This window comes from Euprymna scolopes, chromosome 44 (genome assembly GCF_053919585.1).
Source record: "Euprymna scolopes isolate OS-2025 chromosome 44, ASM5391958v1, whole genome shotgun sequence".
In the NCBI taxonomy this organism is placed as follows: Eukaryota; Metazoa; Mollusca; class Cephalopoda; order Sepiida; family Sepiolidae; genus Euprymna; species Euprymna scolopes.
The window spans coordinates 6,980,492-7,005,891 of NC_136525.1; the positions used below are offsets into that span (position 1 = coordinate 6,980,492).

At 34.0% G+C, this 25,400-nt stretch overlaps 1 protein-coding gene across 3 annotated transcripts in view; it reads left to right on the forward strand.

The window, feature by feature from the left end:
- LOC145268667 (tyrosine-protein phosphatase non-receptor type 23-like) overlaps window positions 1-25,400 on the forward strand; it is a 144,856-nt gene that overhangs the window by 31,867 nt on the left and 87,589 nt on the right. For all 3 annotated transcript variants that reach the window (XM_080124154.1, XM_080124155.1, XM_080124156.1), the window contains exons 6-12: window positions 2,149-2,310; window positions 3,387-3,545; window positions 10,123-10,181; window positions 14,391-14,470; window positions 15,689-15,803; window positions 18,028-18,093; window positions 22,213-22,352. In XM_080124154.1, the coding sequence (XP_079980280.1) occupies window positions 2,149-2,310; window positions 3,387-3,545; window positions 10,123-10,181; window positions 14,391-14,470; window positions 15,689-15,803; window positions 18,028-18,093; window positions 22,213-22,352 (781 nt within the window). The remainder of the gene's footprint in view (window positions 1-2,148; window positions 2,311-3,386; window positions 3,546-10,122; window positions 10,182-14,390; window positions 14,471-15,688; window positions 15,804-18,027; window positions 18,094-22,212; window positions 22,353-25,400) is intronic.

The following is a 25,400-nucleotide window of genomic DNA, read 5'->3' on the forward strand; positions in this document are numbered from 1 at the left end:
TGGAAGTAATGATAAAACAAAGACAGGCTTGCAACGTCTCTTCTGTGGGAGAGGTTGCAGGGAAGAGAAAAGGGCGTCCCCCACTAGGACACAAAGTCTATTTTGTACTCTATCAAGGCAGGATAGGCTGTTTTTAGAAGCTTCAACCCAGATGTGGCAGCAGTACTCCATCCTTGGACGTACTTGGCTTTTATATAGATAGGAAATTGCAATATCAGCTAACACAAACGTGCCAATGTATAGCTGAAGACCTGGGCCGCAACAATTAAGGATGACCTGGCGGTACTCTCGTTCCAACAAGTAGTTTCTGATGTTGGAATTGGGAATGGTTAGCCATTTCCTGCGAGCTGTTCCAGGATTGTTGAAATATTATCTCTGGGTAAGTCCATTATTCCTGAAATAGGTGTATCAGCTTACTCCATAAAAGAGAGAAATAAAGACTTGGCCAGAGAAATCCAATATAAACAAATTCTTCATATTATTTGGATTCTTCAGATTACTGTTCTCACCTTGAGTGTCATTTTCACAATGTTTCGGTCGATCTAACCTCCAACCTTCTTCGGGTGTATCTTATCAAACTTGGGAATGTTTCTGTCGAACTTGGGAATTTGGACGGAGTTTCAAGTGCTCTTGGAGTATTCTGTCGAATAATAAATTTAATTGTGAATTTTAATTTACAGTTTTAAATTCTTTTCTTTTTTTTTCTCATAGTAAGCTCTACTTTCTATTGTGTCTGTATTGAGCTTTTTTATTTGGTTGGGTTGAATTCATTAATATATCAGTATCAATATTTATATTACATTGAAGGTTACCTTTGATTATATCGGGTAAACATTTCATTTCCGCTGTATTGATTGTTTCTATATATAATAGATTCAATAGAAAATAGGCTTTGTGATAATAAATACAAAATCTATGTGAATTAAAATATATTCATATTTTACAGCTAGGTAAGGCCGGGTGCCCCCTGCCCCCCACTAATCCTTTAATAAAATATTTTATAACTTTATTTGTTTTTTTTTGTTTTTTTTTCAAATCAACCTAACAAAATAATGTTTCCTAAGATATGAGCAAACGTTTTCTATTTAAAATTCTCGCAAATCACTCAAACGTGCACATCGATTTGAGATTGGCATCTTTGATTATTTTAATTTATTTCAGGCTCAGGCATAAGAGTGCGTTCTGATAAGAGTTTACTCTTGTTTCATTAAAGAATGACTTCCTGTCTCGTTCCCTTTTACATGTGCACACATTGTCTTTGTCTTAATGTACTATACATAGCACGTATGACCGCATGGGGAAAATAGCAGCAGCAGCGAAGGATGGCTGGCTTGCGAAGAGATTAGCAGCAGCAGTAGCAAAAAAAAGCACATATGCAAATTAGGAAGTATGCACGAGAAGAAAGAAGAAAAATGCACCACATGGTGAAAGAAAAAAAGTGCAGGTTAAAGAAAATGGATGTGTAAAGTCAAAGACTAGAATGAGTCGGTTGTTGCCAGCATGTGCTTGGAGGAAGGAGAGACGGTGGCCAGGCTAGATGAACATGTGGCAGCGAGAGACTTGTGGTGTTGAGATGTGAGAATAACGGTAATAAAAAGAAAAAAATGACGACCTGGATTTTTCTTTCTTTCTTTCATTTGTTTATTTGTAACTGCAACGTTACATTAATCTTGATTTTCTTAGTTGAAACTGATTGGTGTTATTTAGGAAAAAGGTTGTTTCTTGTGCGCTGCCCTCCCCACACGCACAAATACTGAGGGCAGTTCTCCTCCCCACCCATACCCCCGCAGGAAGTTTCTGTTCAACCTGTTACGCTATGATCAAAAAATATCTCGAAAATAGCTTGTAAAAGTTGGGTAAATTAAAGATAGCTGCGACCAGAGTTCCTTATTCGTAGATATTATTATTTAGACAGCATATAAAAAGTTTTAAGAAGGAGCGAGCCAACCGAGAATCACGGCGAAAAAAGTCTTTTGTAGACATACACAAAAAGCGAACACACACACATACATACATACATACATACACACACACATTTTCGCTTTTATATATATATAGATTTTTTTTTTTTTTTTTTTTTTTTTTTTTGGTCATTATCTATTTGCATCCCAGCATCTTTGATTATTTTAATTTAATTTATTTTTTCAGGCCCAGGCCCAAGAATGTATTCTGGAGAAATCGATGAGTGACAGTCGGAAGAGTACCATCACAGCCAAAGTTGCCGCAGAAATTGTCGAGTATTACAAACTAGCATTAAAGAATTTTGCTATTGGTTACGACCAGGGAATTTTAGGTTCAAGCCTTTATAAGGTATGAGTTTTAAACTAAGCATTTATACATTAAGCCTCTCAGGCTTTTTGAAGATATTGGCTGTACAAATCGTTGATGTTATTGTTTTTTTTTTCCCTTTTGTAAAACTCAATCATGCTATGCAAAGCCCAAAAGCAAAAACAATTTTCTTCTACAAAACAACCAAACCAAACACTATGAATAAATATTTGAAGATATAAAGAACTTAACACATAGAATAATAGTCCAAATAATACAAAAAATAATTATGTCCTCATCTCAAAAATATGCATCCATCTTCACAAAATGGAATGGGCTCGGATTTATTAAAAAAAAAAGAAAAAGATTTGGCACTATTTGCATTTTGAATTTCTAACAGCTATGTTTATTGGGTAAGCAAAAAAAAAAAATGTTTTTTTCACTATTCATCAATAACATCCATTGTGAATACACCTGAAGATAGTCTGAGGTTACATCGGCCGAAACGTTGTGTAAAAAACAACCAAGATGAGAATAATAGTCCAAATGATACAAAAAAATAATTATCAAATAAGATACACATTCATCTTAACGCATGAAAGTTTTTTTTTTCTCCATAATTACTAGATTTGACATTAAATAACTTGAAAACGGTCGATATGTTGCAAAACTAACCAAGCAAACTCCATGAATAAATATTTAAAAGTATAAAGAACTTGAAGCATAAAAACTCTTACCGCGAAGGAGGAAAAGAATGTGAAAAAAAAAAAAAATGTGACGTCTTTGCTGTTGCGCCCATCGCCAAACCGGAAGTGACGTAGGTGTAAATTAGGGCTAGTCAATTGAAAAGAAGGAATGACTTTCGAAAATATCAGCAAAAAAAGCAACCCCTCCCTGTAGAAAAGTGGCCAGTTGAGGGTGAAGGAATTAATGTCTTTAGCCAATTTTTTGATATTTGGCGTCCAAAGGGTCGAGCTTCAAAATGATACTGATCTCTTGAAAATCCGTGGCCTCTGTCGAAAGTTTTTTGTGAGATATACAAGCATACATGCATTTAAACAGACAGGTGAGATTTATATTATAGATGATTTCATAGCATTTTGTTTTCAATTTTTTAGGCATGGAAAAAGCGGATGGAGTGTAAGATGCAGTTCTACCAGTGTATCAAGTACTTCTACCTTGGACAGCAAGCGGACGACCATCAGAAATGGGGAGAAAGGGTCACTTACTTTTCGGCTTCACACGATAAACTCCAAGAATGTTTAAAATTGTCAAAAGTAATTAATTTTCTTTTTTTTCTTTTTTTTTTTTAACAAAAATCTTTTTATTCTTAGTACTATGGTCTTGTTGGTATAACATTTTGTATCTACCTCCCCTCAGAGGGGAGCTCTAATGTCTCGTAAATGATAATCAAACGAAATACGTGTTTGTTTTCGATGTAACAAAGTGGTGCGCACTTATGATAACATAGTGCATACGGGCATGTGTGAGAAAATCAGCAGCAGCCACGGGATAGCTGATTGGCAAAAATATTAGCAGCAGCTGTCTTAGCACATATGCAAATTAAGCAAGTGTGTACACACTGACATCACTGGAAGGAGAGAAAAAGAAAAAGACAGTACTTGGTTGAGCAAGAAAAGCAAAGTGAGGGCCGGGGAAGATGGATGTGACAAAATCGAGGGCAAGAAAGCACTGGTTAAGGCCGGCATCAGGTGATGGAAGCAGAGACTTTTAAAAAGCATATGTTAAATGGCACAGCATTGCACAAACACACGTGTGCGAAAAAACTTTTTAAAGATAATGAGATGCGTTGTTTTGGAAGAACCACAAATAAATGCATTTCATTTGTATTTAAAAACAATGCCGAGTCGGATTTTTATTTATTTATTTATTTATTTTTTTTTGTTTGTTTGTTCGTTTGCGACAGTATCAGACAACGTGTGGGTCTGAGAGATTTGAAATGTAACACATTTTAAAAGTAACGGCCAAATCACAAACCTGTTTTCTGACTATTCTACTGAAAGTATTTAAAAAATTAAAATTCATTTTTAATTTTATTTTATTATTCATTTGCTCTCCGCCATGTTGACATTTACTGCAGCCATAAAACCTTTCCAGTTCACACGAATTTTCAGAGATTTGAAATGATCATTTCATGAAGAAGCTTTTACTTTGAAATAGGCCCTGTTGGTGGGGCATTAGAATACGCCGACTGCCCCCCCCTCCTCCCACCTGCAGAGGGTAAAAGTCCCTCAATGGGGGTCCTGGATATGACCTTAAACTATATCCAGTGGAGCGGCCCCAGCTTATGGGCTTTGGGGAGTGTGGAGCCACCCTTTAATTATCATTGCTCCCAGGTCCACTCTGACCCATAGTGGTAGTACCTGTTAGGGTCCCAACTATGGGTTAAATAGAAACCGATGTGAAAACAACAAATATATTCTATTAAAAAAAAATTTTTTCTTCAAAATCTTTGGATTCGGCATTGAATAACCCGAAAAGGGTTGATATGCCGTAAAACAAAAACAACCAACCAACTTTGAAATATATTACAGAGCATGATAATGCACATTAAATACTTATCGCGGTACTATGATTCATGTTGTAAAGATGCCCTTTTCTCCATCCTAGAATAGAGTACTGTTACCACATCTGGGTAGGAGCTCCTCTGAGCACTCTATCCTGCCTTGATAGAGTTCAAAACTGGCTATGAAACCTAGTAGGTGATTCCTTTTTCTCTTGTCTGCAACCTCTTTCCCCACAAAAGAGATGTTGCGAAGCCTGTCTCTGCTCTATCGTTATTTTCATAGCTGATATATTTATCTCTATATAAATAAAATGAACTCATTTTTTCCCGTCTGATTTTGACATTAATAGGATTAAAAATCAAGATATTTCATGCAAATATAATATGCACAAACGGCAGAACAATATCTGAGGTGTGTTATAGGCTAATTATTTCTCAAATTCCTCGATAATCTTAGATTTCTATACTTTTTCTGCTGAGAAGTCACGGCCAAAATCGGTTAAGATCAATGGAAGTGGTAAAATATTTACTCTCTCATAAATTCCTCCTCCCCCTGCCACCACTTAACACTGTTTGGGGATCGTTCACAAGGAACAGTTGAGAAGAGAACACCGGTTTGGCTTCGTAGTTCTTTCATGTGAAGTTATTTAAAATCACTAAACTAAACTGCAGTGCTCTGTGGCGTAGTCGTTAGCGTGCTGGACAATTCACATTATATTTTCACGTTCGCGCCGACCTACCGTAGTCGTTTTTTTTTTTTTTCCTAAACAACTGGAATGGACTTTTCTTGGTGGCCGAACTGTTAACGTTGCAGATGTTTTTTTTTTTCACACTTTATTTTCCTACTTTTACTCATGACTCCGGGTTTGATCCTTCCTACTTACCTACCATAACATTTTTTAAAACTACCCCCCCCCCCCCGTCCCGGAAACAAACACTCGGGCAACGCCGGGTACCCCCGCTAGTAGAAAATAATGCCGGCAATAGAATCATCTGATTCATAAAAATAAATGAAGGGCAGGATTTTCTCATAGCGCACTAACCTGCCTTGTCAAAGTTCAAAACCGGATTCGAAATCTAGTAGGTGATGCTCTAGGTGTATCAGAATTTTTGTAGGAATTTTTGACACTCCTAACACGAAACTGTGAATAAGATATAAAAAACTCGTAATTTCTCTTTTAAAAGTGGGTTGTTTATTTTCTTTATGGATTATACTTCCAAAATAAACTATTAAAGTTGTATAAAAAGTAATAGAAATATTATTTTTTTACTTTTTAAAAAACAGTAATGAAATTAATTGAATTTTACGAGCTCAGTATTTTTCAATTTTTAAACTTTAAAAATCTATCAAAATTTTTCTATTGATTCTATTTTTACGATATTTTCAGGGTCAATGTGAAATTTTATGCTCTTTCCAATAAACCGAATATAATATTTTAGATATACGTTTTTTTTTAAATTCACGCCCCCCTCCCCCCTCCATTTTGAAATATCTATTAAAAAATAAATAATTAATTTACTCACCAAAGTTTTATTGTGACACTTACGTCACCCGCGTGTCATCTAGTGGTGGAACGCTCCCCGATTGTTGGTCTCCGTGTCGAGAATGTCAGTGGCCAGTAACCTGAAAGAGACTCGTCGAGCGCTTCTGCAATCATGCAAAACAAATTAAAAAGACAAGTCGATATTTGTTTTTTTTTCTTATGCAAAATTCCTTGTTATTCATACAGGTTACAATCGTCGTTTCATAATTCGCTATTAAATTAGGGACTGGCCGTTTGTTAACTGCAAAGTTCTTTCTTTTTTGATAAAAACTAAATAGCTACGTGACAGGGTCAATCGATGAGGCAGTCGGCTTTTTCGCTCGTTCGAGCCCAGGGGAGCAGATCTCTCTCTCTGTGTCCATCTGTCTCTGTGTCTCTGTCCTTGCGCTCAAAACTCGCTGCTTATATTGTGGGGGCGGGAACTATGCCTTCTTCCTGATCGTCTTCCTTTTTCCTCTCCTTCGGCCCTTTAGCCAATCAGGATGCCGGAACCGCTGTCACTCAAATCTTCACCAGGCGGCCTATGCCCAAAAAAGAGGCTGTTTTTTTTCTTCTTCTGTTGGCAATCGAGTAGAATAGGCGGACCCTCAATCTCGGCCGGTGTGTGCCTAATGGAATTTGACGGGCCATTAAAACCAGAATGGTCTCGTTCAATTAACTTTGAGGGATCATAAAAATGAACCAAATCCAATTCCACAAAGGCCACGTGTCTTTTCAATAGAGGCCACTTACCCACCAGGGAGCAGCCAACAATGTTCGCTTTGTAAATTGGAATTTCATTGGTACCCTTCCGCCACTCACCTCTTTGGCGATCGGCGCCGGGCTGTCATGGTCAATTAGCGTTTACCGCTCTCTTGGCCAAAAGAAGTATCCTTTACAAATACCATTCTGGCCCTATCTACCTTTTTTCCTTTTTATTTTTTTTTCGTTTACAACTGTTTTTTTTTTTCTACGCCTGTTGTCCGTCCCACCACCCCCTCTTTTCTCGGTCGCATGTTACCTCTGTCAGTGTCTATCCTGTTGGGTGCATCCAGTTTGCAGTTTACTGCACCTTTGAGCCTGTCTCATTGTATATCACAAATTGAAGATAAGAGATCAATAAATAATATATTCAAATTTAAAACAAAAAAAAAGTAGTGTTTTTTTTTTTAGAAATTTACCTGTAAAGTCTGAAGTTTAAAACCTTTTTTAAAAAAAAACATGTTTTTTTTTTTTTTAATGAAACCTTGGTCCTAGCTCCTTTTAATTGAAAAAAAAAAAAAAATTAAGGCTTGAATTACATTTTTCGAGTAGTTATAAGCTTGGAAAGACAGGGGGTCGAATTATTCAATATTTTTCACGAAATTTCTGACACACCTAATGATGCTCTTTTAATTTCCTTGCAACATCTTTCCAACAATAGACATGTTGCGAGCCTGTTCCAGCTCTATCATTTTCATAGCAAGTGCTCGTCTTAGCTCCAATCTATGCCCTCACCCGTTGCAAAACCTTCACAAAAAAAAACACTCGACTAGCTACAACCACTATCAACAATTTCCCCTATTCTGTATCTATGCCTAAATCTAAACACAAATTCCATGAACTGCCTGCTTGTGGAACTCTGTTCTGCTGGCCTGCCTTCCAGCTGACTACAATGCGGTTGTCTTCAAGTTTAATGTAAGCAAGTTCTTGTTGAGCGGTCCCCTTAAATAATCAAATTCTACACAATTTCCACCACTAACGATTAAATATAGTATGCATCATGATAATGTACATTAAATACTTATCGAAGTAATCTAATAAATGTTATGTCCGAACATATCTGATTATGAGGGGGGGGGGTTATTTCCAAAACATTTGTAGTGTTACCTAGTGGAGCATATATATTAAACAGATGTATGTATAAACAAAGGACCAAAATGCATACATGTTATATAGTAGTCTATATACTGTTGTATATATGTATGTGTCTGTTTTCGTCTCTAGTGTTCATGATGATCTATGTAGTGTTTGTTGGTGTGTATGTGTAGGTTTTTTTCACTCGCATATAATGTATATATTTACTAGCAATTCAACCCGGCTTTGCTCGGGTCCTATGTACTGTTCATAACTTTCTGCGCATATATGTATATATATATATTAAAAAGTTTGACGCATGTCCAGGTAACTTACATCTAAAATTTCAAGTGTTTAGACATAAAATTGGCAGAGGAGTTTGGTAGAGTCTGCAAAGGTCAACTCTTTCAACTTTGACCTCTTGGCAGCCAAATTTTTGCCCCAAAACTGATTAAAAACTTGCTGCATGTCTGAATACCCTTTATGTAAAATTTCAAATGTTTAAACTCAAAATTGGCTGAATAGTTTGCTAGAAACCGTAAAGGTCAAATCTTTTGAACTTTGACCCCTTGGCAGCCAAATTTTCAGCCCCCCCCAAAAAAGAAAAAAGCTTGAATACACGTTATGTAAAATTTCAAATGTTTAGACCAAAAATTGTCTGAGTAATTTCGTAGAGACCACAGAGGTCAATTTTTAAAAAAACTTTTACCCCAATTTTAACCCCTTAACATTTATTGTTTTGGGCTCAAATCAAATTAAAAAGTTTGATCCATGCCCAAGTAACTTACATCTAAATTTTCAAGTGTTTAGACCGAAAATTGGCGGAGGAGTTTGGTAGAGTTTTCAATGGTCAAATCGTTGAACTTTGACAATCAAATTTCTGGCCAAAAATTGATGAAAAAGATTTTCCTAAATCTCAATACTCCTTATGTCAAATCTCAAGTCTGTAGACTAAAAACTGACAGAGTAGTTTGATAGGGAAATGTACACACACAGACACAATTTCACTTTTATATATAATGAATAAATGACAAAAGTCTATATTCCAAATTTCATGATGTTGACCAGCTTACAATTCTTTTCAGTTGACACCTACAATTCTTGACAGTATCTGTTTCGTAGCACAAAATCAATCACTTAATTATTATATCAATCAGTGAATCTATTTTGCCCTTAACTCATCAGAAGAAATAGCAATAATCAATTCATCTAGAGAAGATATAATGCGTTTGGACATAATTAAAAAAAAAATCCAAAAATTGAAAGATGAGCTGCAAATACCTTATAGTTTGCTTACATAGTTTGCCAAGTGCAAGTTTGAGTCTTGTTGAGAATGCAATTTTTCAAGAAAAAAAATACCAATGTTATATATTCACTGCATTCGGCCATCCAATGTGTTTGTCAGTTTATATAATTTCTAAAAAGAAAAATCACCCTTTGTCATTGTCGCCATATATACACTTCGCAGCAAAATAAAAACACACACAGCTGGTTATAAAATATTTTGTTTATTTAAATCAAACTTTTCAATTTCAGAATGACAGTTATGGCATCAGGGAAGGTGTGTGTGGCATGGTGGTGGTGGTGGGTGCAGTGGAGAAAAATGTGTCACTTGTCTTGCCTGTCGTCGCTGCTCTCTCTCTTGTTCTCTGCTGTTCTATTTTATTGGCACAAATGACGTCAAACATTCTATCACATATTTTGTCTTGAAATGTTGGTCAGTCTCGCTGACATAATCTCCAGGGATTCTACGTTCCCCATTTTGACTTGTTTGATGTCATTCCTGGAGCATCTGGATCCTGGATCTGACCGACTTTCCTTTGTCATCGTTCCTGGGGCACTTGCCAAATATCCAACACCAATAATTGAAGTAATTCCTTCTAAAAAGAATATTTTGTATTTATGCCACGTAATTATTATAATTGCAATTATTATAATTGTAACCATTTTTTTTTTTTTTTTTTCTAGGACGAAGAAGATGATATTCATGAACCACTGCAGTTTACTTTTGATGTCGTTGTCGGAAAGTGAGTTTGTATACTTTTTGGATTTTTATCAACAAAACCTTTTTACTTGCAACTTTATCATTATTATATACCTAATCTAAAGTGCTCATCTGAACTTTCACAAAAAACACTCGTCTATCTGAAACCACTTTCAATAATTTCCCTCACTCTTTTTTTTTTTTTTTTATTACATTTTCACTCCAAACAAGGCACATTGCCACTCAGGTGTAGGGGGCTACTATCAGGGTCAGCAACTACGGGGGCACTATGTAGGGATTTGGGCAGCAAGATGTCGGTTCACGTTGCACTTGAACTTCTGCATGTCAGTACAGTTAGGGAAGCAGGAACCTGGAATGGAATTCTAGAGTCTAGCGGTTCTGGGGAAGACACTACTGGAGTAGAAAGATCTTTTGCATCTATGGATCTCTACTGTGTGGGGGTGGAATTTAGCTGCCTGTCGGGTTTGTCGAGGGTGTCTGCGTCGTGGGGGCACAAGTATCTGCAGTTCGTCAGAGCATTCACCATTAAAATACTTGTAGAACAAGCAGAGGGATGCAACGTTTCGTCGATGAGACAGAGGCTGAAGCTTAGATGCCAGTTCAGGACCTATCAGATTGGCGACTCTTTTTTGAACCTTGTCTAGGAGCGAGAGACTAGTAGTAGACGCACCAGCCCAGATGTGACAACAATACTCCATACATGGGCGAATGGTGGCCTTATAGAGATACAGGATACTTTCAGGTGTCAGTAGTTTTCTAGCATGGTAGAGAAAGCCTACCTTTTTTGCAGCGGCCCTGGCAATGTTTTCAATATAATTGTTCCAGCTCATGTTTCCTGTGAACGTTAGGCCAAGCAGTTTGAAAGATGTACTCTCAGACAGGGAGTCACTGGCCATTGCTATTGGTGGCAGAGAAGGTTGCTTGTAGTTATTGAAGGAAACCAGTTTGGTCTTGGCAGTTACCTTATCTGTGCCTAAACCTAAACATGGGTTCCATGAACAAAGTTTCTTTCTTAGAAATGCACGCCTGTGGAATTCTCTTCCGTTTGTCTGCATTCCAGTTGACTACAATATGGTCGTCTTCAAGTCCAACGTGAACAAGTTTTTGATGAGCCGTCCCCCTAAGTAATCCAAATTTCCATAATAACAATTATTACAATATTGTCCCATTGACTACCGTACACTCAATTAATGCTTATTCTCGAGTGGCCTCTAGGCCTTGATAAGTGGCGACTCCTTTGTGGAAAAAAAAAAGTTTATTATATTTATAGCTGTCAGAAATCTTCAAATCCCAATGTGCCGGCGCATCTCCTAGCAGAAGTATTGTTGGTCCCTTGATTTAGCGGAGAAGGACCTGTTTTCAGTGGCGTCCATTAGTCTGGATGATTGCAAGATTATCGTCCATTAGTTTTTCCTGAAATTTTGCCACAAATTGTATTTCATTACATAGATTTTTTTTGGAAAATTCCGTTGCGTCTCCAAGGGCTCAAAAGAGGTCAAAAATGCCCCAAAATGGCTAAAAATAACACATTTTGCCCCATAACTTTGGATCTATCCATTAGATTTTTCTGAAACTCGGCCAAAATATGGAGCCCATTGTTCTTAATATTAATTCAGTATGGGTGACCCTGGCAAAATTCTAGTTTTTGTCCCTGGGGATTTATAGTGCTAAAAACGCCCCTTTTTGTGGCCCTTTTTTCATATTCCCCAACAAGACTTCGTATGTTTGACTATATGTGGTTTTTCGCGTTGGCCTGTCACACTTCTCACATTTCGTCACCATGCGGCATCAGGGGGGGGAGGGAACCACGCACGCGCGGCTTGTTGATATATAGTAGCAGCAGTGATAAAGTGGCAGGCTACACAGAGTTTTTCTCTTTCTTTTTCTTTGTTGTCAGCAGCAGTTGTAATAGTTGTTGTAGTAGTAGCAATCGATTTAGTTATGTTATGTAAACTTTTCTTTTTGACGTTCACTTTCTGTTTAGTAGAAGTTTTACCATTTACTGATTAATACATGCGAGGTGCCTTCAATAAGTTTCCAGACTTTTTTCGTATGGGCATTTGAATTGGTAGTACACACATGAAACTTTAGTCTCCTTCAAAGTAATCTCCTCCAGCTGCAATGCACTTGTTATACCGTTCCAACAACTTCTCGAAGGCCCTCTGGAAGTCCTCTTGTGTGAACGTGGCAATGACCCTTGTCACGGCCTCTTTCATCTCCTCAGTTGTACTGTAACGGCAGCCTCTAAGGTTTTCCTTTATTTTTGGGAATAACCAAAAGTCATAGGGAGCAACTCCTGGACTGTAAGGTGGGTGAGGAACTGTCTTGATACTCATCTTAGTCAAATAGTCTGTGACAAGAATGGCTTTGTGGGTTACGCCCTTGGGATAAACTTTGTACAAATCTTCTGCATCTTCAGTTCCTTGTGAATAATGTGTGTACAGTTCCCACACTGACATCAAACTGTGTGTTTTGTTTTTTTTTTGTTTTTTTTTTTTACACAGTGATCACCACTTATCAAGGCCCGGAAGCCACTCAGGGATAAGCGTTTATTGTCTCTATAGACATATGACAGTTCTTATCCATGAAATTCTTTATGTGGCCAATCAACTCTGGTGTTCTGATTTTCTTACTCCTCCCACACCTCTTCTCATCCTTCACAGACTCGCTGCCTTCCTTGAATCTCTTATGCTACTCAAAAACTGATGTTCGGTTCATGCAAGATGGTCTAAAAGCAGTCTGGAGCATTCCATACGTTTCTATAGAATTTTTTAAAACAGAATTTTATTGCATATCATTCTTCTAAAGTGACCTAACGTTCAGATTGCATTTTTGAAATTCACTAGCTGTGACAATCAGGCTTTAGTAGGGTGTATTCAAATTCCTGCTGTAGCTGTTCATTTGAATCTGAAATCATAAAAATTGGCCAGTCATCTCATAAGATGTATAGCAATAACATACTGAATTTTCAAGAGTCTACAACAATTTTAAATGCCTGTACAAAAAAGTCTGGAAACTTATTAAAGACACCTCGTACATAATTCCAGTTTAATTTTAAAATTCTACAAAAAGCAAGTATTCTTGACTACACAGAGTTGTTCTCTATCTTTCTGTTTATTGTCAGCACCAGTTGTAATAGTTGTCGTGGTACGCGCAGTATAATTAGTCTGCCTCTATCTCGCTTTCTTCTTAGGATTTATAACTATTTCTTAAAATTTATCAAATACGTACCCAGCTAAAAAAAAAAAAAAAAAAAAAATCTTGTTTTTGTTCAGAATTTTCGCCTATATTAAAAGGAATAAAAAATGAAGAAAAAGTTGTATGATGTACGTATCTGTGATGGAGCAAATATATCATACACCAAAAATCACATAAATTGATCAAATAGGTTTATTTTTATAAAAAAATGTAATTTTTAAGCAAATTTGAGTTTTTTCAATGCAATCTTCCTCCCCATGTTAATCTTGCAAGTTTTAATTATTTGGAGTTATCTCGCTTGTTTCTTCAGACTGTTTTTAAGATGGCATCGCGAGATCGTCACTCATAAGTTATGATTTAGCCATAAAATTTGATTATCTTATTTCAAAATAAAACACTTGATCAATTACATGATTTTTGGTGTATGATATTTTATTTCCATCACAGGTACGTACATCATACAGATTTTTCTTTATTTTTTATTGTTTAGAGTGAAGTATGAACAAGCACCAAATGTTTTTTTGTTCATTATTCCAGGTTCTAATTATAACGTTAAAAGGAATAAACACTTTATAAAAAATTTATTTTTTATTTTCATTTTTTATTTCTTATTTATTTTTAAAAATTTCTAGACGGTGCATTAATTTGCTTATTATTTTTAATTTTTTTATTTTTATTTTTTATTTCTTATTTATTAAAAATAATGTTTTAATTTGATTAAAAACAGATGGTGCATTAATTTACTCGTTATTTTTAATTTTTTTATTTTTATTTTTTATTTCTTATTTATTAAAAATAATGTTTTAATTTGATTAAAAACAGATGGTGCATTAATTTACTCGTTATTTTTAATTTTTTTGATTATTTATTTCTTATTTATTTAAAAAAAATTTTATTTGATTAATTAATTTGGTGATTATTTTTAATTTTTATTTTTTATTTTTATTTCTTATTTATTTAAAAAAAATTTTTTTTGATTAAAAAAAACACACAAAAAAGACGCTGCATTAATTTGCTCATTATTTTCTTTCAGATTTAATTCCTCCAAGAAAGACAATGATTTTATCTACCATGAAAAAGTGCCAGCCTTAGATAGTCTGCCAGAAGTAAAAGGTGAAACATATATATTTTTTTTTTAATTATATATACATATATTTTATATTGTTTTTTATTATATATATTTTTTATGGTTTTTATTATATATAAATGTATGTATATATATATATTTTTTTTTTTTTTTTAATTGTTCTTTTTAATTATATATACATATATTTTATATTGTTTTTTATTATATATATTTTTATGGTTTTTATTATATATAAATGTATGTATATATATATATATATATATATATATATATATATATATATATATTTTTTTTTTAATTATATATACATATATTGTTTTTTATTATATATATTTTTTATGGTTTTTATTATATATAAATGTATATATATATATATATATGTATATATTTTTTTTTTAAATTGTTTTTTTTTGATTATATATACATATATTTTATATTGTTTTTTATTATATATATTTTTATGGTTTTTATTATATATAAATGTATGTATATATATATATTTTTTTTAACTGTTTTTTTTTTAATTATATATACATATATTTTATATTGTTTTTTATTATATATATTTTTTATAGTTTTTATTATACTTATTGAATTGTATTCTTTGTCTTGCATATAATAAAAATTTTAGATTTGAAATTTAACCATTTCATATCATAAAATTTAAATTACTAAATTATGATTGATATATATATATATATATATATATATATATAGATCACCGAAAATTGGAAGTTTCTGCTTATAAACACTGGCGATAAGAACTGACAAATCAAATGAAGCCGTGTTCTACTAGCAACTAATCAGAAACCAGAATTGCTCCATAAAAATATTGCATCTTTTAACATCCCAGCACATAATTTCTTTGTGTCAACACGAGAAAGGTCTTTTGCTTTTTGCCTGCAAAATTATAAAGTCCAGAACCTGTGCAGAACAGTTACCTGTTGAAAATTCTTCCTCTCCAGTTCTTGTACAGAATAGCTACCCATCGGAAACTCTTTTGAAATTAAACATGGCTTTCAGTTTAAAATCAACCTTGCTTGTCTCCCACTGGCTAGCGAAGGGAAGCAGGTGCCTTACTGCTTCCAACGGTGGAATTGCTTTCACCCTGCCACACTATATAGTGACTACTATTTGTAAATGGTGAACCTTCTGGTACTGGCCAGGCTTATCTTTGCTTAAGTTCGGTGATATGTCGAGAACCAGTCTTTCACTAAGACTTTATTTTATTCTCTCCCCTGCAGGTGCCTCTTTGGTAAAAGGAATCCCGTTTAATCCAAATGATCCAGAAGTATCCGGACCAGATATCTTTCAAAAATTAGTGCCAATAGAAGCACATGAAGCTGCCTCGTTGTATAGGTAAGTCAACTGCGTTTTCGAATTTGCTGCGTTCTTTGCCAATTTATCAAACATTTTGGAGATTTTTCAATATAAATTGGATAAGTTTTTTTGTGTTTTAACTTATTTTAAAGTGTTTTTTTTTTGCTTAAAAAAAAAGTAATATGGAGCCTTTCAAGTTAAAAAAAATAGTCTCCTTTGAGTTGTAGTCAAGCCTCGATAATCGCTCAAAAATCGAAAATTAGACAAAATACTGATAGAAACACATCCAATAAATCCCTTTTCTTTCGTCCTTTTCTTTTATACTTATTTTACCTTTTTTTTTTTTTTTTTTTTTGCTTTGTACATTTGTCCTTGGTTTTTATCATTTTTAGTTTATTTTTTTTACTAGCAGGGGTACCTGGCGTTGCCTGGGTGTTTGTAGGTGTGTGTGTGTGTGTGTGGAAGGCAAGAAAAAAAGAGTGGTAGTAAGGCAAACAAGCTCGAACCTGAACAGTGAAGGAGAAAAAGAATGTGAAAAAAAGGTGTTAGTAGGCAGGTAGGCTCGAACCCTGAGCCTTGATGCAAAGGCAAAAAAGATAGTGAAAGAAAACGTCAGATTTTACTGCTGCGCTATGATGCGAGAGAAAGTGAAAAGCGTTCAAATTTAACGATAAAAAAATTGACACACGGAAAGTGAAAGTTAAGTGAATGAGTTCACGCAAGAACAGAAATGAAATCACGCTGTTAGCCAGTTTAGTTTTCAGCTTTCCACCCACCGTATTTGTTTCCCCACGATGTTGGGGAAAACCAGCTCCCCACAAAACAGGGAGTGTCCAAATGAATAGCAATCATCTGATCAAAACTAATTACTTCTGGATGTCCCTGGAACAAAAGCCAGGAATCTGCCTTCGTTTTCGATTAGTTTTGTTTTTATACGAACAAACACGTGAGACAAAGAAATAGCGTGAATTTTGTAAAAGTCGCTCAAATAAAAGATAGACGACCTCATTTTGTAAATCCTAGATATTATAATCTAGGGAGTATATAAAAAGTTTATTTACGGCCTTAGATGTGTCATCAGCTTAAAATTATTGAATGCTTGTCCAGAATTCCGCCTTCATGAAAAACAAAAATAAAGAAAAATCTGCATGATGTACGTATCCGTGTCCGAAAGAAAATATCATACACCAAAAATCATGTAAATTGATCAAGTAGTTTTATTTTTAATAAAGAAAAGAAAATTTTAAGGCTAAGCAGCAAGCAACAAATTAAAAAAATTTCTTTATTGCATTTTCCCCCCCAAACAAGACACAATGCCACTTTGGTAGGGGGCTACTATCTCGGACATAAATTACAGGGATACTATGTAGGGAGTTGAGCAGCAAGATGTCTGTTTATATTACACTTGAACTTCTGCATGTCAGTACAGTTGGGGAAGCAGGAACCTGGAAAAGAATTTCAAAATCTAGCAGTTCTGTGGAAGAAACTATTAGAGTAGAGGACTTTCTGGTATATAGGGATCTCTAATGTGGAGGGGTGGGATTCTGCTGCTTGTCAGGTTTGTTGGGGGTATTTACATTGAGAGGGTACAAGTGCTTGTAGTTCGTCAGAGCATTCACCATTAAAATACTTGTAAAACAGACAGAGGAATGCAACATTTTGTCAATGGAACAGAGGCTGAATCCTAGCTGACAGTTCAGAACCTATTTTTTTTTTTACCATGATCTTTTTTTTTTTACCATGATCTTTTTTTTTTTTACCATGATCTTTTTTTTACTATAATCTTTTCTTATCATATTTTTTACCATAATTTTTATTACTATATTCTTTTTTAGTCTTTTTTTTTACCATGATCTTTTTTTGTTTTTTACCAAAATTATTTGATTTACCATAATCTTTTTTTTTTTTTTTACCATAATCTTTTTTTTTAATTTTTTTTTTACCATGATCTTTTTTTTTAATTTTTTTTTTACCATGATCTTTTTTTTTTTACCATGATCTTTTTTTTTACTATAATCTTTTCTTATATTTTTTTACCATAATTTTTATTACTATATTCTTTTTTTAGTCTTTTTTTTATCATGATCTTTTTTTGTTTTTTACCAAAATTATTTGATTTACCATAATCTTTTTTTTTACCATAATCTTTTTTTTTTTACCAGAATCTTCATTTGTTTTAAACCAGAATCTTTTTTTTTTTTTTTTTTTTTTTTTTTTTTTACCATAATCTTCTTTTTACCATAATAATTTTTTTTTTTTCTAGTGAAGAAAAAGCCAAGATTTCCCGGAGACTGACTGGTCTTATAGAAGAGAAAAACCAAGAACTTGAGTATGTATTATTTATATTTACATATGTATGAAAGTGTGTCACAGTTAAAAAACAATGAATTTCATCGTACCTGATAAAACAGTCTTATGAAAGCAGCCAAATTGTGTTATTTCGATTTTTGTAGATCTAATGGTTTTCCATTGAAAATCATTTTTGAAAAAAAAAAAAAAATTATACAGGTGTGACCACAAAGAAAAAAACGGGCCCCATGTACACTTTATTAATTGGAGTTGGGGCCTGTTTTTTTTGGGGGGGGTCATCCTATTAGTTGCCATTACGTCACCAGCATGCCCTCTACGTAAAATCTAGATATTAATAACTGTCTTAATTTTTAATACCATTTTTTTTTTTTTTTTTTTTTTTTTTTGCTTAGAAAATGGAGAGAAATTTAAAAAAAAAAATAATACCAATAACTCATTTAAGAAGGTTGGAGTCGGCTGAAATATTTGGTTTATACAGTTTTTCATTTATTTAAAAAGAACTCTCTTCGCCTCAAATCTTGTTTCGGAAATTAATTTTTCTTTTTATGATTTTTTTATAGTTTTAATATTTCGAATGATCCTTCATTCTTTATCAAATGTATTTTTTTTTTTTTTACATGGGAGTCGCCATTTATCAAGGCCCAAAAGCCACTAGAGGATAAGAGTTGATAAAGAAAACTTATGAATATACTTATCAGTGAAAAATATTAATGTAGACCAAAATTTACAGAAAAATAGAATTTTAATACAAAATGAAATTAATTTACTATTCTTAAGTCAACAAATTCGAATGCCATGACCGTCAGGCTAGCACTTTGTAGAAAAGTATCTCCCTTTTCTGATATGAAGACACCATCCAGTCTCATTTCAAAGTTCGATACTTGTACAGCTTAATCAAGACATTAAAAAATGAAAATATTGAAAAAAGTTTAAATTGTACATATCCGTTATGGAATGAAGTTCTCCGGGAAAAAATGTCACTTAATTTCATCAAGTAGTTTTTGTTTTACAGCGAAAAAACAATTTGATATGATACTGAGCAAAAGGTTCGATTTTTAGGAAGAAAAGCTAGTAATAAGATGGAGAGGGAGTGTCGGCGCTTTAGCAGGAGTTATCTCCCTGTGGCGTTTTTAAAATTTGAACAAAATTTTTTTAAAAATCCAAGATGTCTGCCTTCAATGTGCTGTCATAAAAACGTGTTTTTCTGCTGTGAAAAAAAAAAAAAAAAAAAAAAAAAATACTCAATCAAATTAAGTGAAATTTTTTTTTTTTTTTTTGAGATCTTCCGTTCAAAACGGATACGTACAATATAACCTTTTTTCGATATTTTCATTTTTTAATGTCTTGATTAAACTGTACAAGTACCCAAAGTTCATTGATTATTCTACTTTTTTATTTTCCATAAGTTTTGCTGTTATTTTAGTTTGAACTGTTTTTTTTATATATTAGAAACGTTGTGAAAATATATCTTTTTATATATTAGAAACGTTGTGAAAATATATCTTTTTATATATTAGAAACGTTGTGAAATATCTTTTTATATATTAGAAACGTTGTGAAAATATATCTTTTTATATATTAGAAACATTGTGAAAATATATCTTTTTATATATTAGAAACGTTGTGAAAATATATCTTTTTATATATTAGAAACGTTGTGAAAATATATCTTTTTATATATTAGAAATAGAGGGCGGCAGTACTAGGGGTCTATCTTCAAAAACCATTTGCACCTAGCTTAATCTCTTCATTAGGATGATAATAGATAGAGAAAAAAAGAATTTTTGAAAAAAAGTCATTTTTGGCATGTGGGGGGCTTTTTTTACGATATTGCACCCCCCCCCCAACATAGTAGCCAAATAGCCGATTTTTTAAGTTTCAGGTAATTTTGGGCAAATTTCGGCTCATTTTGGACCTTCTTTTTATCCTAGGAACCCAAAAATGGCTAGAAATTATGGGGTAATGTAAGTTTTAGCCAACTAAGTCCATTCATAGTCATTTCGGACGTTTTAGGAGTAACATAGTAGCCAAATAGCTGATTTTTTAAGATTTCGGGTAATTTTGAGCAAATTTTGGCTCATTTTGGCTCTTCTTTTCATCCTATAAACCCAAAAATGCCTCAAAAATGGCTAGAAATCATCAGTCTCAACTATCTATACCAATTTGTATCCATTTAGGACGTTTAGGTGCATGCAATTTTGCATAATGTAAATTTTTTGCTGCAAATGGTGATTTTGGGCCCCGGGGGGGGGGGGGGGGGCACTATCGTAAAAAAAGCCCCCCATATGCCAAAAATGACTTTTTTGAAAAAATTCTTTTTTTCTCTATCTATTATCATCCTAATGAAGAGATTAAGCTAGGTGCAAATGGTTTTTGAAGATAGACCCCTAGTACTGCCGCCCTCTATTAGAAACGTGAAAATATATCTTTTTATATATTAGAAACGTTGTGAAAATATATCTTTTTATATATTAGAAACGTTGTGAAAATATATCTTTTTATATATTAGAAACGTTGTGAAAATATATCTTTTTATATATTAGAAACGTTGTGAAAATATATCTTTTTATATATTAGAAACGTTGTGAAAATATATCTTTTTATATATTAGAAACGTTGTGAAAATATATCTTTTTATATATTAGAAACGTTGTGAAAATATATCTTTTTATATATTAGAAACGTTGTGAAAATATATCTTTTTATATATTAGAAACGTTGTGAAAATATATCTTTTTATATATTAGAAACGTGAAAATATATCTTTTTATATATTAGAAACGTTGTGAAAATATATCTTTTTATATATTAGAAACGTTGTGAAAATATATCTTTTTATATATTAGAAACGTGAAAATATATCTTTTTATATATTAGAAATGTTGTGAAAATATCCCTCAAAATGGATAACAGTTCGCAAAAAAAAAAAGTGAAAGTCCCTTTTCTCATAGAATTTGATATTCTTAAGTGAAAATAAACATTGATCTATTTATATGATTTTTGGAATATGACATCATAAAGAAGGTAAAATTCTAAATAAGAACTAAAGTGGAAAAAGGATAAAGCTGGGAAAGAGGATAAAAAAGAAGAAGAAACCTGAAAAATAATTTTAAAAAAAAATAAAAGAAAAAAAAATAAAAGAAAAGAAAAAAAGAAAAGAAAAGAAAGAAAAAGAAAAAAAAGAAACCTGAAGAATTATCTGCCAGATTGCAAAGAAAACAAAAGGAAAATCTCCTGAAAATAGTCGAGGTGTTACATCGATCAAACCAAGCCGTTGTGAAAATAAGTCAAGACGAGAACAGTAGTCTGAATAATCCAAATAATATGAATTACCGATCCTCATCTAAAAAAGTCCAAATAATATGTATATGTGTATATGTTTGTCTTTTATTTTATTTTTAAGCAATTTATTTATTTTATCAGGGGTTTTGTGTACAACTGATTATTTGTTCAAATAGAGACACTGCAAGAGGCTAAAGCCAAGTACGTCGAAGGATGGAGTACTGCTGCCACATCTGGGCAGGAGCTGCTAAAAACAGCCTATCCTGCCTTGACAGAATACAAAATAGACTTTGCGGTTTAGTGGGGGATGCCCTTTTCTCTACCCTGCAACCTCTCTCCCACAGAAGAGACGTTGCGAGCCTGTCTTTGTTGCGAGCCTGTCTTTGTTTTATCATTATTTCCATGGCAGGTGCTCGTCTGAGCTCCAATCCCTCGCCCCCCCCCCTCGCCAATCTTTCACGAGAAACACCCGTCTGGCTGAAACTACTGTCAATAATTTTCCCCACTCTTTATCTGTGCCTAAATCCAAACGTAGATTCCATGAGCAAAGCTTCTTTCTTAGAACTGCACGCCAGTGGAACTCTCTGCCGCTTGCCTGTTTCCCACCTGACTACAACTTGGACGTCTTCAAGTCCAACATAAACAAACTCCTGACAAACCGCCCCCTTAAGACACTCTATCAAAACCCCCAATACTAATGATTACTACAATACTATCTCATTGATTACTGTACACGCAATAACCCTTATCCCTGAGTGGCCTTCGGGCCTTGATAAGTGGTGACCCCCATGTAAAAAAAAAAAAAAAGATGGCTAATGACCTACAACCTATTTTTCCTTTTTCAAATTTCTTGCAGACATTTTCTCACATCTCTCCAACTGAATGAGAATATGCTTGACCCTGAGGCCGGCCGTCTTCCGCAGGATTTGTTAGAACGGTGTGCCGCCATTAGCGTACGTCCAAACGCCATTAAAGATTTGGTGGATTCTATGGGCAGTAAGTAGCGTTCATTGTTTTAGTTTTTATTGTTTCCGTTTAAAGAACCCTGACTGAAACTTTAGTTGTGTTGAAACGGTTGACTCCCAAAATAGCTGCCATATATTATCAACTAGTTCTGTCTAACTAGCTTCTCTGTAAGTAAAGTGTATGTCCTTTTTATAAATGTCAACCGCGAACACAGACCACACAATATTATTGGTATGAATAAATTAAAATTAAAACTCATTTCGTTTTTATAAATATCAAGTACAAACACAGAATATGATATTGGTATGAATAAATACGAGAGTAAAACATATTTCCTTTTGGTTATAGTTTAACCAGACATGCGCAGTCCTGACAGATCGCTGACTCCCAACATTATGTATCGTGGATTTTTCGTTCGACTATTCTTCTTATGGCCGGATCGTCATTTTCTCGCTGGCGACTGTCAATGGAAACAAACGCGGTTTCACAAAAGTAGAAATATAATAAATCTTCATAAGATCTCTAGCTATGGTATTGCTGGAAATGTCTTCTCAATTATTAAATCATTTCTTTCTGATAGGTTCATAAGAGTAATAGTTGAGGGGCAAAAATCAGAAGCTCACAGTATTAATGCCGGTGTCCCTCAGGGATCCATCCTGGGCCCAACTCTTTTCCTGATCTATATTAATGATCTTCCAAATCACATCCTTACATCATTTGTAGACATCTATGCTGACGACACTACCATTTATGGTAGCACATCTAAGACAGTAAACGCACAAGTTCTCTCCAATTCTCTCTCCTCTGATCTTGAGCACGTAGTACAATGGGGTAAGGAGTGGCTGGTTACTTTTAATGCATCTAAAACCAAGCTTCTCTCTTTACATCATCAACATTCTGATCCACATCTGGCATCAATTGAAATGAATGGCTCTCGTCTTCAAGAGGCCTCAAGTTTTGACAAGCTTCTTGGCTTGACCATTACTCCTGATCTTAAATGGAACACGTACATCAAATCTGTTGCCAAGGCCGCTGGAAAAATGGTGGGATCTTTCTATCGATCCTGTAGATATCTCACTGCTGATGCTATTCTCTATCTATATAAGAGCCAGGTACGTCCAAGGATGGAATACTGTTGCCACATCTGGGCAGGAGCTGCTAGAAAGGACTTGTCCTGCCTTGATAGAGTTCAAAATAGACTTCGTAGCCTCGTAGGAGATGTCCTTTTCTCTTCCTTGCAACCTCTATCTCACAGAAGAGATGTTGCGAGTTTGTCTCTGATGTATCGTTATTTTCATGGAAAGTGTTCGACTGAGCTTCAATCTATGGTCCCCCCTCGCCAAACTTTCACAAGAAACACTCGTCTAGCTGTAAACACTATCAATAATTTCCCCCACTCTTTATCTGTGCCTAAACCTAAACGTAGATTCCATGAACAGAGATTCTTTCTTAGAACTGCACGCCTGTGAAATTGTCTTCCGTTTTCCTGCTTTCCGGCCGACTACAATATGGTTGTCTTTAAGTCTAACGTAAATAAGTTCTTGATGAGCCGTTCCATATAAGTTATCAAATTTACCAAATTTTCATTACTAATGATTACTATATTGTCCAATTTCTAATGTACACTCTTTAACCCTTATCCTTGAGTGGCCTCTTGGCCTTGATAATGTGGTGATGCCTATGTTTCACATATAATTGACTGTTGGACTTGTGTGCGTGTGTGTGTCTTCTCCCTATTCTATCGATGTTACATTCGTCTCTATCTCTGTTTCACAGTCAACTCTAAATGTCCAACTTCCATCCGCCGTCAAGGGCATTTAGTTGTCAACCGACTGTCCCCTCTACATTGGTATCTCAGGTCGCCCACCCCACCCCGGCTACCGGAAACTGCCCTTCCCTGTTTTATCTGTAGGTTTCTATTGTTATTGTTTGCTACTTCCTATCTATAGTTGATTGTAGGATATTTCCGATTTCTTTGTTTATTCTAAGCCATTTCCTATTCCTTTGTCTTCCCCCCCCCCCCGCTCTCAGCACTTAGTGGCTCAAGCCCACCTCAGGGCCACTTTATAGTATCACAATAGTCAACTAATGTGCTTCCTAACTTTTGGCATAATGCGACTGTAAGCAGTGACAAGGCAAATCAGTTCCTCCACTTTTATTGTTCTTCAGAATTGTGAAGCGATTTTTTGAAATAAAATATAAAAGGCTATTATTGAAAAGTATACAATAAAAAATTAACAAAATTATAAAAAGATAAAAAATAACGCAATTAGTCTTTATTTGCACTTTTAATAGCAAAATTCTTTTAAAGTTTTTATTTTATTTGAAATTTTGTAAAGATGTTTATGAAATTATAAAAATAAGCTTTTTAATTTTAAAAATAAGTTTTTTTATTTGAATTTATATAATAAATATGTTCATGAAAGTATAAAAATAAAATTGATAAAATCAAAAATAACAAAATTTCAGACATCATTAAAAAAAAAACATATCCAATACATAATATTCCCCGCCTGTGGAACTCTGTTCCATCTGCCTGCTTCCCACCGGACTACAACTTGGATGTCTTCAAGTCCAATGTTAACAAATTCCTAATGAACCACCCCCTTAAGTAAACACTTCATCAAATCTCCACACTAACGTAATGTACTTGCAATAACCCTTATCCCTGAGTGGCTTCCGGGCCTTGATAAGTGGTGATCACTGTGTAAAAAAAAAAAATAGTTTTAAAATATTTTAAAGTGTTTTCAATAATTCTTTAAAAAAAAAAATAATAATTAAAATAAAACCGAAAAAAACTTTTCAATGTTTTTTAATTATAAAAGAAAGAGGGGAGATGTACGTGTGAGAGAAAAAAAAGCAAAGGAACTTCCTTTTTAAATGTCTGTTATAAACGTTGACCCTACAATATTATTGGTATCAATAAATTAAAACGCACTTCCTTTTTATATAAAGCATGAATGCAGACTCCACAGTATTATTGATATGAATAAATTACAATATTATTGATACGAATAGATTAAAGGTAAAACTTATTTCCTTTTCATCAATGTTAACCGCAAACTCAAGACAACAATA